Here is a 20,869-nt window from a genome sequence, read left to right as displayed (position 1 = left end):
GTTTGAATGAATATTAATGTGTGAACCTTGTTGTCAGTGGAGTCCCATCCACCCATTTCCACGTCCCCTCTCTCTCGCTGTCAGTCAGTCCAATCCACATCCTCTTTCGGTATTGATTTATGAATTCCTTGTTTTTAAAGAGAAACATACAATAATCAATAAATATTTAACCAATTTCCATCATTCTGTACCTTGATGAACTTGCATTCAATCAATATTTCACTCTTTCCATGTCTGTGATAAACACTGATTCATCCATTAGTGCACACACACACACACACACACACACACACACACACACACACACACACACACACACACACACACACACACACACACACACACACACAGACCTGTTCGTCTCTGCTGTTGACAACCACTAGGTCCGCCCCTCTTTGCAGACAGTCAGTTCTACTCTCATTCCAGGTTTTGATGTTCGAAGAAATATAATAGAAACTACCGTTGAAATACTTCCATCCTTGTTGGGAGTAGTGAACTGTGAGCAAAAAAAAAGGACAAATCCTTAATACGCCAGTAACGAGAATTAACAAATACATTTCCACTGAGGTATCAAAACTGCATTATATTATTCAGAGATATGTAAGCAGGGATAATAAAGAAATCTATGCAAGAACAGAAAGATGATATATTACAGACTTGGAGTCAAAGTGTTATAAATGTTTAATACAGTAGTAGAAATCTACAGAGTCATAACAAGAAAAGATAAGTTCTTCACTTTTCAAGTCTGTCCTAAAACAATAGTCAGGTGTCAGAATGAACATTGAAACATGTTTTTCTTGCTGTAATCATTCCTCTTGTTCATATTGGCAATTAAGAGATCTCTTCATAATGCACGTTCAATGTAAGTGATGGGGACAACATCCACAGTCCTCCTTCCATGAAGATCTTTATTTAAAAATGTATGATATGAGGCTGCAGCTGCACAAATTAGTCAAATCAAGTCAAAATCTTTCAAAGTTACCGTTTTTTTAGTGCCAAATTCCCTTTTTATGTTACGATCCTTCTGCTGCAGTTGAACAGGAAAACACTGTCCATCAAGACCCAAAGAGGGAAACTTTTAATTAAAAAAGACTAAAACTGTGGAAGATATCTGCTTCATTTGACTAACTCAGGTGACTGAAGCATCATATTATCTTCAGATAAACTTTTAAATACATCTTTGCTCAAACGAGGACTGTGGATTTTGTCCCCATCACTTACACTGTAAACATGTTTGGAGGGGATCTTCTAATCGTCAGTATGAACAGGAGGAATGATTACAGCGAGCAAAACCTGCTTCAATGTTCATTTGGGTTCCTGGCTGTTGTTTTAAGAGAGACTTGAAAAACTGTGAACCCATCCTTTATATCTAACTTTGACAAATATGTAACACCCTAAATAAACAATGATTACACAATCAGTTAATAACAGATTTAAAGAGAATCAATCAGTTCAAATGTACATTATTGTCATTTGTTTATCAGCTATATCCCAATAAATAGACAACAGTCCATCATTACTAATGACATTGGTTTATTTTTTAACATTAACAGTCAATATTAGGATTTTTACCATATAAATAATATAAATAGTTGTCAATCATTCACAATAAGATTCACACCACTTTCACACTAGATGATGATGAAATCTGAGTCAAATGATTTTTTTATCAATCAAATCAGATTTTTTTCCTTTACATCACACAACACATAATGCTGACATTGTTTCCAGAACACGAGTAGTCGGCTGAGACAACGGCACATAACATGGCTGCATATCAATCTTCTCTGCTGCTCATGTTATCAAGTGTGATAAATGGATTGCAAAACTTTTTGTGATTGCTTGGTGCAGTTTAATTTTCACACTTACCAAAGTCAGGCAGCTTCTTCTTCAGCTCATCTCTCTCCTCAGTGAGGGTTTTAAAGCTGGCCTCAAGGTCCAGTGTCTTGTTATCTGAGAGCAGAAAGAATAATATGAAGCTGTCATGCAACAGCATCAAAGCATGTCCACAAGTGCAGAGATGATGTACTTTAAAACAAAATGGAAATTGTGTTTTAATTATTAATGAAAGGTAAAGTTTAATATTGTTGTACCGTACATAAACCATTCCCTCATACAAAGCCAAGGTGATATATGTGACTTTATATCTGCAAGACTAAAAGCAGAACATTTTGACTGGGGTTTATTTTTTACTTTGATGGCCAAAATTAATAGCATGAACTAAAAGCTTTAATGTTCCATCCTCTTCTTTCTCAGTGGTATAGTATCACACAAGCTTTGCATTAATTGAACAGCCATCAGTTGTGTTACTGCTATTAAACTTTCTGATTGTTTCTGATTATAAACTTTCCCATACATGTACCTCTGTCTTTAAAAGTCAGTCAACCACAAACTCTTATGTGCTGCCAAACAGAAGATAATATCAGAGACTGCAACGTAGCCTGAGAACACAAACTGAGGTGAGGTCTATGTTGTCATTGATCAAGTGATCTACACACTGATGAAAATATATGTAGACTGGAACATTTAGGAAGCAATCAGAGCAAGTGATCGTGATCATCATAGCTTGTAATATAATATAATTTTTATTTAATTCAATAATTGGATGCCATTGATGCTCAACCATGAATGAATCACTGATGGCCAGTTGGCTGTTGCAAGAGCAACTAACTCAGTGACACATTTCAGGAACTTATAAACTCTTGGTCCCAAACTGAACCCATGTACATCAGTGGATCATGATACCAGTCTTTCTGGCACTGACAACATTTAAATGGCAGCTTTCATCTGACATGAAGCATTTTCTAAATATTACACTTATACAACTTTGGATACAAGTTGTTGTTATTGGTGTAGTTCATCACTGTACTAACCACAGTCAGTCAGGTTCCTCTTCAACGTGTCTCTTTCTTCGGTCAGGCGTTTGTAGCTGGTACTGTGAGAATGGTCTGAAAGAGAAGAAAGACTTTCATGCAAATTGTGCAATAAGTTGGCCATTTACAACAGAGAGATTATCATCAGTTGCAACAGAATTACAGCATGACCACAACATAGGAGACACTTGATTTTAAAACTGAATGTCCACTTAATATATAAGCAGATTTACAGGCTGAAAATTCTGACATTGGTTTAATTTCTTGACGGTTATTTTGCTTTGTGATTCTAAAGGCCCACAAGCTTGTATCTCTCTCTGAATGTCAACCAAACACATTTTTTTCTGCAATACCAAACAGGACAGAACTTTTACAAACTGCACACAGCTGCACAAATTAATCAAATCAAGTCAATTGTTACTGTTTTTTTAGTGCCAAATTCCCTCTTTTTGTTAAGATCCTTCCGCTGCAGCTGAACAGGAAAACACTGTCCATCAAGACCCAAAAAGGGAAACTTTTAATTAAAAAAGACTGAAACTGTGGAAGATATCTGCTTCATTTGACTAACTCAGGTGACTGAAGCATCATATTATCTGCAGATAAACGTTTAAATACATCTTTGCTCAAACAAGGACTGTGGATTTTGTCCCCATCACTTACACTGTAAACATGTTTGGAGGGGATCTTCTAATAGTCAGTATGAACAGGAGGAATGATTACAGCCAGCAAAACCTGCTTCAATGTTCATTTGGGTTCCTGGCTGTTGTTTTAAAAGAGACTTGAAAAACTGTGAACCCGTCCTTTAATATCTAACTTTGACAAATATGTAACACCCTAAATAAACAATGATTACATGATCAGTTAATAACAGATTTGAAGAGAATCAATCATTCTAAATGTACATTATTGTCATTTGTTTATCAGCTATATCCCAACAAATCGACATCAGTCCATCATTACTAATGACATTGGTTTATTTTTTTAACATTAACAGTCAATATTAGGATTTTTACCATATGAATAATATAAATAGTTGTCAATCATTCACAATAAGATTCACACCACTTTCACACTAGATGATGATGAAATCTGAGTCAAATGATTTTTTTATCAATCAAATCAGATTTTTTTCCTTTACATCACACAACACATAATGCTGACATTGTTTCCAGAGCACGAGTAGTCGGCTGAGACAACAGCACATAACATGGCTGCATATCAATCTTCTCTGCTGCTCATGTTATCAAGTGTGACAAATGGATTGCAAAACTTTTTGTGATTGCTTGGTGCAGTTTAATTTTCACACTTACCAAAGTCAGTCAGATTCTTCTTCAGCTCATCTCTCTCCTCAGTGAGGGTTTTAAAGCTGGCCTCAAGGTCCGCTGTCTTCTTATCTGAGAGCAGAAAAAGTAATATGAAGCTGTCATACAACAGCATCAAAGCATGTCCACAAGTACAGAGATGATGTACTTTAAAACAAAATGGAAATTGTGTTTTAATTATTAATGAAAGGTAAAGTTTAATATTGTTATACTGTACATAAACCATTCCCTCATACAAAGCCAAGGTGATATATGTGACTTTATATCTGTGAGACTAATAGCAGAACATTTTGACTGGGGTTTAATTTTTACTTTGATGGCCAAAATTAAAAGCATGAACTAAAAGCTTTAATGTTCCATCCTCTTCTTTCTCAGTGGTATAGTATCACACAAGCTTTGCATTAATTGAACAGCCATCAGTTGTGTTACTGCTATTAAACTTTCTGATTGTTTCTGATTATAAACTTTCCCATACATGTACCTCTGTCTTTAAAAGTCAGTCAACCACAAACTCTTATGTGCTGCCAAACAGAAGATAATATCAGAGACTGCAACGTAGCCTGAGAACACAAACTGAGGTGAGGTCTATGTTGTCATTGATCAAGTGATCTACACACTGATGAAAATATATGTAGACTGGAACATTTAGGAAGCAGTCAGAGCAAGTGATCGTGATCATCATAGCTTGTAATATAATATAATTTTTATTTAATTCAATAATTGGATGCCATTGATGCTCAACCATGAATGACTCACTGATGGCCAGTTGGTACTTTTTGTGATTGCTTGGTGCAGTTTAATTTTCACACTTACCAAAGTCAGTCAGCTTCTTCCTCAGCTCATCTCTCTCCTCAGTGAGGGTTTTAAAGCTGGCCTCAAGGTCCGCTGTCTTCTTATCTGAGAGCAGAAAGAGTAATATGAAGCTGTCATACAACAGCATCAAAGCATGTCCACAAGTACAGAGATGATGTACTTTAAAACAAAATGGAAATTGTGTTTTAATTATTAATGAAAGGTAAAGTTTAATATTGTTATATGTTATGGGTTGGAAATGCCACAAGTTAAGTTTTTTGTGTAAACAGACACCCCCTAAGTTTTCTGTTAATTATTTGAACTAATCTAACTCTGTTTATACAGTTTTGACATCAGGTCAATACTCAAAGATGTCAGTAGGCAGTGCTCTAATGCCACTGTGGATACCTGAGGGAGATCACTTGTATCTGCTCTGCTCATGCGCAGCTCAATATTAAATGAGCATCGGCTAGAGCAAGATGCTAACTTTGGCTCTCTCCCTTATTAATCCACAGGTATGTTAAAACTTGCTTTTCTATGATTAGCTTTGTTTACTAGCTAATGTAAATGCATTGCAAATTGTTCTGTGAAGTTGTGATATGGTTTAGAGATGTATTTGGAACGTATTTTTGTTGCTGTATGTTTTTGTGGGCGCCACCATTGATAATAGTTACCTCCGTGAATTTCGGTTTTCTACAATTTTGTCAGTGAAAGTTACAGACCTTTGCATGTGGTAACATATAAAAATGTGTTTAAAAGATTGGTTTAGAGCATAAGCCAGTCAGTCGCGAGTTAATGGTAAATAGAGATGCTATATTCAAACCAGTTTCACTTCCGGTCGCTCGTTAACAAGGTAGAGTCGCGCCATTTTGTTAAGAGGTTAAGTGCAAGTGCAAGTGAGAGTTATGCTAATGTTGCAGAAAGGTTCTGTGTACGTCATATCAGTGTAGGATGAGTGTAACTGTGGTGTATGTGTTAAAATAGGAGTGATTGTAGTAATGTCAGTAAAGTAAGTGTGTTTTGGGTAATATAATTTTTGTGCTGTATATTATATTTTATACATATTATATATATATATATATATATATATATATATATATATATATATATATATATATATATATATATCTTAGATTATATTTTATACATATATTACATTATATTGTAGTTAAGCCTATTATTTATTTAGAAATGTAAGTCATATTTTAAATTCGTGTGAAGTTATTTTTCTTTAGACAAAATGTTTTATATTGTTTATTGTGAATTTGGTTTCAACATTTATTTTATTTTTGTAACATGTTTTGGTGTGAATGTCAAATATCCAACGTGTCTCTTTCTTCGGTCAGGTGTTTGTAGCTGGTACTGTGAGAATGGTCTGAAAGACTTTCATGCAAATTGTGCAATAAGTTGGCCATTTACAACAGAGAGATTACCATCAGTTGCAACAGAATTACAGCATGACCACAACATAGGAGACACTTCATTTTAAAACTGAATTTCCATTTAATATATAAGCCGATATACAGGCTGAAAATTCTGACATTGGTTTAATTTCTTAACGGTTATTTTGCTTTGCGATTCTAAAGGCCCACAAACTTGTTATACTTGTTATGTTATCAAGTGTGACAAATGGACTGCAAAACTTTTTGTGATTGCTTGATGCAGTTTAATTTTCACACTTACCAAAGTCAGTCAGATTCTTCTTCAGCTCATCTCTCTCCTCAGTGAGGGTTTTAAAGCTGGCCTCAAGGTCCGCTGTCTTCTTATCTGAGAGCAGAAAGAGTAATATGAAGCTGTCATACAACAGCATCAAAGCATGTCCACAAGTACAGAGATGATGTACTTTAAAACAAAATGGAAACTGTGTTTTAATTATTAATGAAAGGTAAAGTTTAATATTGTTATACTGTACATAAACCATTCCCTCATACAAAGCCAAGGTGATATATGTGACTTTATATCTGCGAGACTAAAAGCAGAACATTTTGACTGGGGTTTAATTTTTACTTTGATGGCCAAAATGAATAGCATGAACTAAAAGCTTTAATGTTCCATCCTCTTCTTTCTCAGTGGTGTAGTATCACACAAGCTTTGCATTAATTGAACAGCCATCAGTTGTGTTACTGCTATTAAACTTTCTGATTGTTTCTGATTATAAACTTTCCCATACATGTACCTCTGTCTTTAAAAGTCAGTCAACCACAAACTCTTATGTGCTGCCAAACAGAAGATAATATCAGAGACTGCAACGTAGCCTGAGAACACAAACTGAGGTGAGGTCTATGTTGTCATTGATCAAGTGATCTACACACTGATGAAAATATATGTAGACTGGAACATTTAGGAAGCAGTCAGAGCAAGTGATCGTGATCATCATAGCTTGTAATATAATATAATTTTTATTTAATTCAATAATTGGATGCCATTGATGCTCAACCATGAATGACTCACTGATGGCCACTGATTGCAAGAGCAACTAACTCAGTGACACATTTCAGGGACTTATAAACTCTTGGTCCCAAACTGAACCCATGTACATCAGTGGATCATGATACCAGTCTTTCTGGCACTGACAACATTTAAATGGCAGCTTTCATCTGACATGAAGCATTTTCTAAATGTTATACTTATACAACTTAAGATACAAGTCTTTGTTATTGGTGTAGTTCATCACTGTACTAACCACAGTCACTCAGGTTCCTATTCAACGTGTCTCTTTCTTCGGTCAGGTGTTTGTAGCTGGTACTGTGAGAATGGTCTGAAAGACAAGAAAGACTTTCATGCAAATTGTGCAATAAGTTGGCCATTTACAACAGAGAGATTACCATCAGTTGCAACAGAATTACAGCATGACCACAACATAGGAGACACTTCATTTTAAAACTGAATTTCCATTTAATATATAAGCAGATTTACAGGCTGAAAATTCTGACATTGGTTTAATGTCTTAACGGTTATTTTGCTTTGTGATTCTAAAGGCCCACAAACTTGTATCTCTCCCTGAATGTCAGCCAAACACAGTTTTTCTGCAATACCAAACAGGACAGAACTTTTAGAAACTGTACACAGCTGCACATATTAATCAAATCAAGTCAATTGTTACTGTTTTTTTAGTGCCAAATTCCCTCTTTTTGTTACGATCCTTCTGCTGCAGCTGAACAGGAAAACACTGTCCATCGAGACCCAAAGAGAGAAACTTTTAATTAAAAAAGACTGAAACTGTGGAAGATATCTGCTTCATTTGACTAAGTCAGGTGACTGAAAAATCATATTATCTTAAGATAAACTTTTAAATACATCTTTGCTCAAACGAGGACTGTGGATTTTGTCCCCATCACTTACACTGTAAACACGTTTGGAGGGGATCTTTTAATAGTCAGTATGAACAGGAGGAATGATTACAGCCAGCAAAACCTGCTTCAATGTTCATTTGGGTTCCTGGCTGTTGTTTTAAGAGAGACTTGGAAAAACTGTGAACCCATCCTTTAACATCTAACTTTGACAAATATGTAACACCCTATATAAACAATGATTACATGATCACTTAATAACAGATTTGAAGAGAATCAATCAGTTCAAATGTACATTATTGTCATTTGTTTGTCAGCTATATCCCAATAAATCGACATCAGTCCATCATTACTAATGACATTGGTTTATTTTTTTAACATTAACAGTCAATATTAGGATTTTTACCATATAAATAATATAAACAGTTGTCAATCATTCAAAATAAGATTCACACCACTTTCACACTAGATGATGATGAAATCTGAGTCAAATGATTTTTTTATCAATCAAATCAGATTTTTTTCCTTTACATCACACAACACATAATGCTGACATAGTTTCCAGAGCACGAGTAGTCGGCTGAGACAACAGCACATAACATGGCTGCATATCAATCTTCTCTGCTGCTCATGTTATCAAGTGTGACAAATGGATTGCAAAACTTTTTGTGATTGCTTGGTGCAGTTTAATTTTCACACTTACCAAAGTCAGTCAGATTCTTCTTCAGCTCATCTCTCTCCTCAGTGAGGGTTTTAAAGCTGGCCTCAAGGTCCGCTGTCTTCTTATCTGAGAGCAGAAAAAGTAATATGAAGCTGTCATACAACAGCATCAAAGCATGTCCACAAGTACAGAGATGATGTACTTTAAAACAAAATGGAAATTGTGTTTTAATTATTAATGAAAGGTAAAGTTTAATATTGTTATACTGTACATAAACCATTCCCTCATACAAAGCCAAGGTGATATATGCGACTTTATATCTGCAAGACTAATAGCAGAACATTTTGAATGGGGTTTAATTTTTACTTTGATGGCCAAAATTAAAAGCATGAACTAAAAGCTTTAATGTTCCATCCTCTTCTTTCTCAGTGGTATAGTATCACACAAGCTTTGCATTAATTGAACAGCCATCAGTTGTGTTACTGCTATTAAACTTTCTGATTGTTTCTGATTATAAACTTTCCCATACATGTACCTCTGTCTTTAAAAGTCAGTCAACCACAAACTCTTATGTGCTGCCAAACAGAAGATAATATCAGAGACTGCAACGTAGCCTGAGAACACAAACTGAGGTGAGGTCTATGTTGTCATTGATCAAGTGATCTACACACTGATGAAAATATATGTAGACTGGAACATTTAGGAAGCAGTCAGAGCAAGTGATCGTGATCATCATAGCTTGTAATATAATATAATTTTTATTTAATTCAATAATTGGATGCCATTGATGCTCAACCATGAATGACTCACTGATGGCCACTGATTGCAAGAGCAACTAACTCAGTGACACATTTCAGGAACTTATAAACTCTTGGTCCCAAACTGAACCCATGTACATCAGTGGATCATGATACCAGTCTTTCTGGCACTGACAACATTTAAATGGCAGCTTTCATCTGACATGAAGCATTTTCTAAATGTTATACTTATACAACTTAAGATACAAGTCTTTGTTATTGGTGTAGTTCATCACTGTACTAACCACAGTCACTCAGGTTCCTATTCAACGTGTCTCTTTCTTCGGTCAGGTGTTTGTAGCTGGTACTGTGAGAATGGTCTGAAAGACAAGAAAGACTTTCATGCAAATTGTGCAATAAGTTGGCCATTTACAACAGAGAGATTACCATCAGTTGCAACAGAATTACAGCATGACCACAACATAGGAGACACTTCATTTTAAAACTGAATTTCCATTTAATATATAAGCAGATTTACAGGCTGAAAATTCTGACATTGGTTTAATTTCTTAATGGTTATTTTGCTTTGTGATTCTAAAGGCCCACAAACTTGTATCTCTCCCTGAATGTCAGCCAAACACAGTTTTTCTGCAATACCAAACAGGACAGAACTTTTAGAAACTGTACACAGCTGCACATATTAATCAAATCAAGTCAATTGTTACTGTTTTTTTAGTGCCAAATTCCCTCTTTTTGTTACGATCCTTCTGCTGCAGCTGAACAGGAAAACACTGTCCATCGAGACCCAAAGAGAGAAACTTTTAATTAAAAAAGACTGAAACTGTGGAAGATATCTGCTTCATTTGACTAACTCAGGTGACTGAAACATCATATTATCTTAAGATAAACTTTTAAATACATCTTTGCTCAAACGAGGACTGTGGATTTTGTCCCCATCACTTACACTGTAAACACGTTTGGAGGGGATCTTCTAATAGTCAGTATGAACAGGAGGAATGATTACAGCCAGCAAAACCTGCTTCAATGTTCATTTGGGTTCCTGGCTGTTGTTTTAAGAGAGACTTGGAAAAACTGTGAACCCATCCTTTAACATCTAACTTTGACAAATATGTAACACCCTATATAAACAATGATTACATGATCACTTAATAACAGATTTGAAGAGAATCAATCAGTTCAAATGTACATTATTGTCATTTGTTTGTCAGCTATATCCCAATAAATCGACATCAGTCCATCATTACTAATGACATTGGTTTATTTTTTTAACATTAACAGTCAATATTAGGATTTTTACCATATAAATAATATAAACAGTTGTCAATCATTCAAAATAAGATTCACACCACTTTCACACTAGATGATGATGAAATCTGAGTCAAATGATTTTTTTATCAATCAAATCAGATTTTTTTCCTTTACATCACACAACACATAATGCTGACATAGTTTCCAGAGCACAAGTAGTCGGCTGAGACAACAGCACATAACATGGCTGCATATCAATCTTCTCTGCTGCTCATGTTATCAAGTGTGACAAATGGACTGCAAAACTTTTTGTGATTGCTTGGTGCAGTTTAATTTTCACACTTACCAAAGTCAGTCAGATTCTTCTTCAGCTCATCTCTCTCCTCAGTGAGGGTTTTAAAGCTGGCCTCAAGGTCCGCTGTCTTCTTATCTGAGAGCAGAAAGAGTAATATGAAGCTGTCATACAACAGCATCAAAGCATGTCCACAAGTACAGAGATGATGTACTTTAAAACAAAATGGAAACTGTGTTTTAATTATTAATGAAAGGTAAAGTTTAATATTGTTATACTGTACATAAACCATTCCCTCATACAAAGCCAAGGTGATATATGTGACTTTATATCTGCAAGACTAAAAGCAGAACATTTTGACTGGGGTTTAATTTTTACTTTGATGGCCAAAATGAATAGCATGAACTAAAAGCTTTAATGTTCCATCCTCTTCTTTCTCAGTGGTGTAGTATCACACAAGCTTTGCATTAATTGAACAGCCATCAGTTGTGTTACTGCTATTAAACTTTCTGATTGTTTCTGATTATAAACTTTCCCATACATGTACCTCTGTCTTTAAAAGTCAGTCAACCACAAACTCTTATGTGCTGCCAAACAGAAGATAATATCAGAGACTGCAACGTAGCCTGAGAACACAAACTGAGGTGAGGTCTATGTTGTCATTGATCAAGTGATCTACACACTGATGAAAATATATGTAGACTGGAACATTTAGGAAGCAGTCAGAGCAAGTGATCGCGATCATCATAGCTTGTAATATAATATAATTTTTATTTAATTCAATAATTGGATGCCATTGATGCTCAACCATGAATGAATCACTGATGGCCAGTTGGCTGTTGCAAGAGCAACTAACTCAGTGACACATTTCAGGAACTTATAAACGCTTGGTCCCAAACTGAACCCATGTACATCAGTGGATCATGATACCAGTCTTTCTGGCACTGACAACATTTAAATGGCAGCTTTCATCTGACATGAAGCATTTTCTAAATATTACACTTATACAACTTTGGATACAAGTCCTTGTTATTGGTGTAGTTCATCACTGTACTAACCACAGTCACTCTGGTTCCTCTTCAACGTGTCTCTTTCTTCAGTCAGGTGTTTGTAACTGGTACTGTCAGAATGGTCTGAAAGAGAAGAAAGACTTTCATGCAAATTGTGCAATAAGTTGGCCATTTACAACAGAGAGATTACCATCAGTTGCAACAGAATTAAAGCATGACCACAACATAGGAGACACTTCATTTTAAAACTGAATTTCCATTTAATATATAAGCAGATTTACAGGCTGAAAATTCTGACATTGGTTTAATTTCTTAACGGTTATTTTGCTTTGCGATTCTAAAGGCCCACAAACTTGTATCTCTCCCTGAATGTCAGCCAAATACAGTTTTTTCTGCAATACCAAACAGGACAGAACTTTTAGAAACTGCACACAGCTGCACAAATTAATCAATTCAAGTCAATTGTTACTGTTTTTTTAGTGCCAAATTCCCTCTTTTTGTTAAGATCCTCCCGCTGCAGCTGAACAGGAAAACACTGTCCATCGAGACCCAAAGAGGGAAACTTTCAATTAAAAAAGACTGAAACTGTGCAAGATATCTGCTTCATTTGACTAACTCAGGTGACTGAAGCATCATATTATCTTAAGATAAACTTTTAAATACATCTTTGCTCAAACGAGGAATGTGGATTTTGTCCCCCATCACTTACACTGTAAATACGTTTGGAGGGGATCTTCTAATAGTCAGTATGAACAGGAGGAATGATTACAGCGAGCAAAACCTGCTTCAATGTTCATTTGGGTTCCTGGCTGTTGTTTTAAGAGAGACTTGAAAAACTGTGAACTCGTCCTTTAACATCTAACTTTGACAAATATGTAACACCCTACATAAACAATCATTACATGATCAGTTAATAACAGATTTAAAGAGAATCAATCAGTTCAAATGTACATTATTGTCATTTGTTTATCAGCTATATCCCAATAAATCGACATCAGTCCATCATTACTAATGACATTGGTTTATTTTTTTAACATTAACAGTCAATATTAGGATTTTTATCATATGAATAATATAAATAGTTGTCAATCATTCAAAATAAGATTCACACCACTTTCACACTAGATGATGATGAAATCTGAGTCAAATGATTTTTTTATCAATCAAATCAGATTTTTTTCCTTTACATCACACAACACATAATGCTGACATTGTTTCCAGAGCACGAGTAGTCGGCTGAGACAACGGCACATAACATGGCTGCATATCAATCTTCTCTGCTGCTCATGTTATCAAGTGTGACAAATGGACTGCAAAACTTTTTGTGATTGCTTGGTGCAGTTTAATTTTCACACTTACCAAGGTCAGTCAGCTTCTTCTTCAGCTCATCTCTCTCCTCAGTGAGGGTTTTAAAGCTGGCCTCAAGGTCCAGTGTCTTCTTATCTGAGAGCAGAAAGAATAATATGAAGCTGTCATGCAACAGCATCAAAGCACGTCCACAAGTACAGAGATGAACTAAAAGCTTTAATGTTCCATCCTCTTCTTTCTCAGTGGTATAGTATCACACAAGCTTTGCATTAATTAAACAGCCATCAGTTGTGTTACTGCTATTAAACTTTCTGATTGTTTCTGATTATAAACTTTCCCATACATGTACCTCTGTCTTTAAAAGTCAGTCAACCACAAACTCTTATGTGCTGCCAAACAGAAGATAATATCAGAGACTGCAACATAGCCTGAGAACACAAACTGAGGTGAGGTCTATGTTGTCATTGATCAAGTGATCTACACACTGATGAAAATATATGTAGACTGGAACATTTAGGAAGCAGTCAGAGCAAGTGATCGCGATCATCATAGCTTGTAATATAATATAATTTTTATTTAATTCAATAATTGGATGCCATTGATGCTCAACCATGAATGAATCACTGATGGCCAGTTGGCTGTTGCAAGAGCAACTAACTCAGTGACACATTTCAGGAACTTATGAACTCTTGGTCCCAAACTGAACCCATGTACATCAGTGGATCATGATACCAGTCTTTCTGGCACTGACAACATTTAAATGACAGCTTTCATCTGACATGAAGCATTTTCTAAATATTACACTTATACAACTTCGGATACAAGTCCTTGTTATTGGTGTAGTTCATCACAGTACTAACCACAGTCACTCTGGTTCCTCTTCAACGTGTCTCTTTCTTCGGTCAGGTATTTGTAGCTGGTACTGTAAGAATGGTCTGAAAGAGAAGAAAGACTTTCATGCAAATCGTGTAATAAGTTGGCCATTTACAACAGAGAGATTACCATCAGTTGCAACAGAATTACAGCATGACCACAACATAGGAGACACTTCATTTTAAAACTGAATTTCCATTTAATATATAAGCAGATTTACAGGCTGAAAATTCTGACATTGGTTTAATTTCTTAACGGTTATTTTGCTTTGTGATTCTAAAGGCCCACTTAACACTTTACAGTCTCATATATAATAATCAGATGGTGAATTTCAATGCAGGGGAGACACAGGGTAGACGTACAAATACAATTCAAAAGGACTCACAGAGAGCAAGACACAGGGAAATGTTGAGAGCAGCTTGTAAGATACACAGGACTCCAAGGCATACAACAACCACTCTGTACGGTTTTCTCCCTGGGTGCAGAAATCACACAGACTCAGAGTAATTATTATGTCTCTCAGCCTAACGATAGAGTTCTTTTAAACATGACAATGGCAAACAATCATGAAGCAGAAACCCGAGTGCTTTGGCTAATAAATGTTTTAATTAATTAAATTTAATTAATTATTATAGATATTATTATTAATTAATTAATTTTATTGATTTATTTTTAATTGTTTTTTCTACTCACATTACACACCATAGTCTATAATAAAAGTTTGTCTTACCAACCAACTTGAGAGTGATAGCAGGTTACAGTCCTGTGCTTTGACTTTGGGTGGTGGAGCGTATTTCCAACATATAAAACTATAACTTGAAATAACATGACTGATATAAATCATATTCACATCGGTGGTTGACTAAACTCTACTTTAGAGGTGTTTCTAATCTTTAATGAATACATTGTAAGCAATATGTAATATATAAGCCTCTTTCACAACAGACATTTTGACTTGTCATAGCAGATAAACCACAGGTGTTACTAATAATATTAACCATGTCTCAGTAAGTCATGACAGTGTGACAGTGAGCCAGCAGGCACAATATCAGGACCCTGAAACTGAAGCAGCTAAATGTAATTCAGCCATTGTTAATTTCATTATTTACACCTGTGCTATTTCTACTGCCACATGTAAAACTGTCCTCAGTGAAAAAGGCTGATGGGAGCTTTTTCTCCTTCTTCATGTGCCCCCCACACATCAGTGTCCTTGACAACTGCCTGTGTATGTTCGCCTCGGAGAAGTTCTCCTCTGAACGCCGTTTTGATGACACACAAGCGCAGTCTTTAGTGGGAGTCACGCATTGCACTACAGTATGTGGCATTTGTACAAAAAAAAGTATAAAAAATAATTTGAGATTTATGAATTCAAATGAATGTGCCTCCAAGTAAGAATTGAGATTAGTATTTATTGAGATTAATTAAAATGAACATGTAGTAATGATGGAAACTTAATGGCTTCAAATATTCGATCAAGTATTTGTAAAATTATGAAGAGATATTCAAACAGGCCTAGAAATACAATAACAAATTATTGCTGATGATAGTCTGAATCTTCTTTTTCATCTTCCTCATCTTTTGTGTAAATGTTTTGATACGAAGTAGTAGTGGTACTAGTGGTAGTAGTAGTCGTCATAGTAGTACTAGTACTAGTAGTAGTCGTAGTAGTAGTAGTCATAGTAGTAGTAGTAGTAGTAGTCGTAGTAATATATAAGGTCAACATAGTTACTGAATAAATAACACCATATTAAAACAGATCTATACATTATTTTATGCATTATAGAATGAACTCTCACAAACACTTAGCTATCAAACTTTGCATTTCATGTTTACATTTTGATATTGTAAATAGAAAAGATTAATGTTTACAATATGATTACATTATTGGCCAATAAGGTTAAAACTGAGACTAAAGATGTTTGTTTAGTTATAAGATTTCTGTCTCACCAGGCTCTGCAGCAGCCATCATTTCACCGTCTTCACCGTCTTCAACGTTGCGGCTAAGCACCAACTTTGATCTACTTGGGTTAGACAAATACATGTGACAATATTTCCTTGGAACAGCAACAGATTTGATAACTGCTTCCTCTTTTCTATTTTTAGGGCCTGAGCCCAAAGGGCGAAGACCCTATTGTTTTTCGTGTGTTTGTTTCTTTCTTCTTCTTCTTCTTCCTTTTATTAATACGCCACTTTAACTCTAAATTTGACCCCCTAAACATGCTCAAAAACTCACCAAATTTGGCACGCACATCAGGTCTGGTAAAAAATTTGATAAAATGTAAAAATTAACCCCCGAAGTGCCAAAATGTGCTCGAGAGCGCCACCTATGTATCTAAAACGGCCGCCACGGCCCGTAGGAATGTCATAGAGAGATCGAACCAAAACTCAATTACTCGTCTCATCAAGACCTACAAATCATATGCTGACACCCTTGACCTAAATCCAACAGGAAGTCCGCAATCTGAATTTCAAAATATGATTTTGTGCCAATTTTGGACCTTGAATAAACGCTATCTCCTCCTAGGGCGTTAATGGTATCGGCTTCAAACTTTAATACATAACTTATCACACTGTGTTGAGCAAAAGTTATTAAAAACTTTGTAATAACTCGAACGGTTTAGATTTAGTAAGCCCTGAAAGTTGGAGTGTGACATTACACCTTACAATGTAAACCAATGGGGAGGCAATCTCTGGGCATGGACTTTGTGCCAAACTGGGGCATCTGGTGTCTAAACTATAAGTCCGACCACTTTCAAACCTGTATCAATGTATTCGCGACGAAAATTCCTACAAAAAAATGTGATTTTTATGTAGGATTTGGCCAAAGTTATGGGATTTATGAGGATATTTCACAAGTAGAGTACACTAATATCCTTCTCTGCAGTTGAGAGGGAGAGAGAGAGAATGGGGGGGGGGGGATGGGTGGAGCAGCAGATTCGTTATGTAGTTTATTAGACAGACAGGAATAATGTGTAGGATTTAATCATTGGTTCACAGCCTGAAGCGGAGGGTGGCAGTAATGCACCTAATATTCTGGTTGTCAACCATTGTTATAAACCAGAAAGAGGAGGGTAAAATATTTTCCCGCACAGAGTGGTACATCCTGTCAGCCGAGGGATTTCCTATCTGTGCAGCTGAACACAGCAGTTCTCTACGTACTGTTTTACCGTGATGGTCACGGTGTTTTTTCCATAGGTTTCACTTACTCAGCTGGCCGACAGACCCGCTGGTTCTCTCCACCTTAACCTAAATAACATATTGGGGCTCGGTGCTCCGGTTGGATCTAAACAGAGAGCCAGGGTTAGCTAAGAGGCTAGCAGAGGCTAACTGGTTGTGCTTCTTTCCGGTCATGCTGCAGTTAACGCTCCGCTGCCCTTACAAGCGTCGCCACTTCCTGTATCCGTCGTTTCAACTTTCAATCCCTCTAGAATTCATATACTTTTATGGTTGCAATTAGTAGTCGCACAGTGTACAAGTATTTTTTTTCCACTTCGCACACATCTATTTTTAGCCAAGGACAAAGTTGGGCATTAAGACGGACTACACACACACCCTGCTCGCTTTGTGAAGCGACCAAGTAAGAGGCATAAGTCTAGGCAGGGGCAGAGTAGTTGTGTGTTCTTTTCAGCATCAGTTGCTGTTGTTTAGCTTTTAAGCTTTATTGCTATTGTTCTTGTTGTGTGAGTTGACGGACTGTCGAGTCCATTTTTCTCTGCTTTACTCTGAGGAGTATTTTAAGTTTGCTGCCTGTTAGTTATGTTCACTACGCTAGACTATTTTGTGCTTGTCCCGCTCGGGACTACTGCTGTCTTTCTGCCGCCGTGAGTGAGAAAGTAACTGCTTTGTCAATCTGAAACCAGACAACGTGCGTTACAGACTGCCGTCCGTACGTGCGCTCTTTGTGGACAAAAGAGCCGCTTCTCTTCCTCTCACGATCGCTTTCCCTCCTCCCTCTCTTGCTACTAACACACACACTCACACGCGCGCACAGATACACGCACCGACATCTTTTTGCACATCTGATGGTCAGATAACATCGGACAAAGCTTTGCGTTGTCTTTCGTTATCCGCCATCAGACACGTGTGTTTTTCACGGAATTGGGTGAGGGCAAGACGCCGACCACCAGTCACCTTGTAAGACACCGCCGTACTAATGCCATCGAGTCTCGCGTGAAGTGACTTACTCCCACAGTCACGTCCGCGTCGCAGACCGTCGACGTCATCACGTCAGGCCCCGTCGCCATCTCTCTCATACACACACACATATATACATACATACATATACGCATTCCCCTGCAAGTGTCCAACTCTGTGCAAAGCTGTTTGTGTTTTGTTTGGTAGAATTAGATTTTAGAATAGCTGTTTATTGAATGAAGTATTTGTTAACTTTGTTAATTTTGCTAAGTTTAATAAACACTGTTATATCTTTAAAGAGAAGTTCTTTTGTCATTATTGTGTGTAACATATTGTGAAAAGTGGCTGATTGAAGGAGTCAGAGCTTGAATTCAACCCTTCTTTGTTCACCCTTGAATGTTGATATCTCTCAGATATTAACATTCTAGGTGAACTCCCATTTATGAGATTACCTTGTTCGGTTATTAGTCCCGGTTTCTGGGTGGTGCTCCGTATTTGCTAGTTCATATTAATAATTCTATTAATTGTTATAATTAATCAATATTGATAATTGATAATTATAGCAAATACTCAACTGTGTTCCTCACAGATCCTACAGTTGGTGCCTGAATTATTGATGAAGGTTAACAATATTTTGATTTCATAATCCATAATTGTCTGTGAACAGAGGGGTGGGCTCACAGAGAGACACTGGTTAGTATTGTCTGTCAAAAGACTCTCACACTGATCATCTCAAAACTATTTCTTGGTTCCCAGAAGCTTAGCTGACTGCGCCGCGGCCCGCTGTGCGCAAGGGCGCGAAGGCCCGTTCAACGCTGCTTGCAGCTTTAATTTATCTCTGCTTCTGCAGAAACACAGTTTTGGTCTCAACTTTCACCTTTATTTGCTCTCAGAGGGAAATTGGTTTTGCAGCAAGACATAGATACAAGATGATAAAATGCATAATTGTGTGATTGCTGGAAACAATCACACATTGTTCTTGTCAGTCTTTATTCTTATTCCGTCTTCCGTACGTTTTTTGCCGCATTTCAACCGCTGCATACTTTGTACTATAAAAGCCATTCAACTGTCAATCTGTGCAACTCATTCAGCAGATGTGTGCTTGTATTTTTCTGAAATGTAACATGTTTCAGCGATTTTATATAATTTTTTAAAACATTAAAATTTATAATGGCAGTCTATGGGATGAACCGTCCAACTGAGTTGGAACCTTGGTCACTTTGACACTCAACTGCTCGGAAGTCCCTTATCGTACAGACGCCATTAAAACTGTAAAAAGTTCACAAAACTTTGAACTTTCAAAGTTATCAGATTGTTTAGTGATATCTTTTGTAGTTTTTCAGCAATTTAAACCCAAAGTCAGGGGTGTTTCAGACTTTTGCAGGTCTCACGAGTGTGTCATGTGATCAGGCACAGTGGAGAGCACAGATAATTTTAGACCAGAAATGTTTTTCTAAACTGCTGTCACTCCCACAATTTTAACTCCTCAAGCACATATCTTGCCTCAGTATGTTGCCACAAGCCTCCTCTCTCTCAAAATGTAAATACATTTCACATAGGACTAATAGTTTTTTGAGATCTGAACCTTAATTGATAGAGATGTTCTCATTGACTGCAATACAGTCTGCAGGATGTGTGTCTCCTCTCACTGCAGTTTCTTAAACTTACAGGTTCTCTCTTCCTTCAAACACTTTTTACACATATCATTCATTCTCACATTAAACTAGTCTTGCTTTCACTAATGATGTACAAATCTCTGGGCTTCAAGCTCTAGTTTGAGACAAGTACATTTTCCTCATCAAAATGGAGATTTTTTCCTCTCATTAATGGGAATGTCTGTTGGCTCGGTGGTTTAGAACACTGCTCTCACAGTCAACTATCTCTTAGATGACATGTGTTCAATACCTGCTCCCTGTAGTGCTCCTCATAATATTGCTGTCATGTACAAAGTTGCTTTCCATCTCTAACATGTACTGTAAGTCAACTCCCCTTTAGCTTACATTAACATTATTACCTAAAATGTGGATTGCTATTCTTGTTAAATACATCTTTTCCAACGTCATAGATCCAGTCTGAGTAGTTCAGTGGTTTAAGCTCATGTAACTTCTCAACTCCTTTTAGATCCAAAGGTTGTGAATGGAGCCCCGCTTAGGGCACAGCTCAGTAGAGTTGAAGGATGAAGGAGTCCAGGTGATGTCAATCTGCTTAATGAGCTGAGCTCAACTGCTTTTTTGTCAATTTCATGCAATTGACAGACTAAATAGCAGAATCTAGGCCAGTATTGCTTGTGACATGTTAGCTCAGTGCA

At 36.6% G+C, this 20,869-nt stretch overlaps 1 protein-coding gene across 2 annotated transcripts in view; it reads right to left on the bottom strand.

The window, feature by feature from the left end:
- LOC122978837 (C-type lectin domain family 4 member M-like) overlaps nucleotides 1-16,553 on the bottom strand; it is a 39,759-nt gene extending 23,206 nt beyond the window's left edge. For both annotated transcript variants that reach the window (XM_044345864.1, XM_044345865.1), the window contains exons 1-15: nucleotides 16,375-16,553; nucleotides 14,813-14,902; nucleotides 14,415-14,489; nucleotides 13,606-13,689; nucleotides 12,295-12,369; nucleotides 11,291-11,374; nucleotides 9,981-10,055; nucleotides 8,981-9,064; nucleotides 7,671-7,745; nucleotides 6,671-6,754; nucleotides 5,009-5,092; nucleotides 4,184-4,267; nucleotides 2,874-2,948; nucleotides 1,870-1,953; nucleotides 354-496 (exon numbers count right to left, since the gene is read on the bottom strand). In XM_044345864.1, coding sequence (XP_044201799.1) covers nucleotides 354-496; nucleotides 1,870-1,953; nucleotides 2,874-2,948; nucleotides 4,184-4,267; nucleotides 5,009-5,092; nucleotides 6,671-6,754; nucleotides 7,671-7,745; nucleotides 8,981-9,064; nucleotides 9,981-10,055; nucleotides 11,291-11,374; nucleotides 12,295-12,369; nucleotides 13,606-13,689; nucleotides 14,415-14,489; nucleotides 14,813-14,902; nucleotides 16,375-16,468 — 1,290 coding nt within the window. In that variant the 5' untranslated portion in view covers nucleotides 16,469-16,553. The remainder of the gene's footprint in view (nucleotides 1-353; nucleotides 497-1,869; nucleotides 1,954-2,873; nucleotides 2,949-4,183; nucleotides 4,268-5,008; nucleotides 5,093-6,670; nucleotides 6,755-7,670; nucleotides 7,746-8,980; nucleotides 9,065-9,980; nucleotides 10,056-11,290; nucleotides 11,375-12,294; nucleotides 12,370-13,605; nucleotides 13,690-14,414; nucleotides 14,490-14,812; nucleotides 14,903-16,374) is intronic.
- Nucleotides 16,554-20,869: the final 4,316 nt, after the last annotated feature.

This window comes from Thunnus albacares, chromosome 3, assembly GCF_914725855.1.
Source record: "Thunnus albacares chromosome 3, fThuAlb1.1, whole genome shotgun sequence".
Classification (NCBI taxonomy): domain Eukaryota; kingdom Metazoa; phylum Chordata; class Actinopteri; order Scombriformes; family Scombridae; genus Thunnus; species Thunnus albacares.
This window is presented reverse-complemented; position numbering and strand designations above follow the sequence as displayed.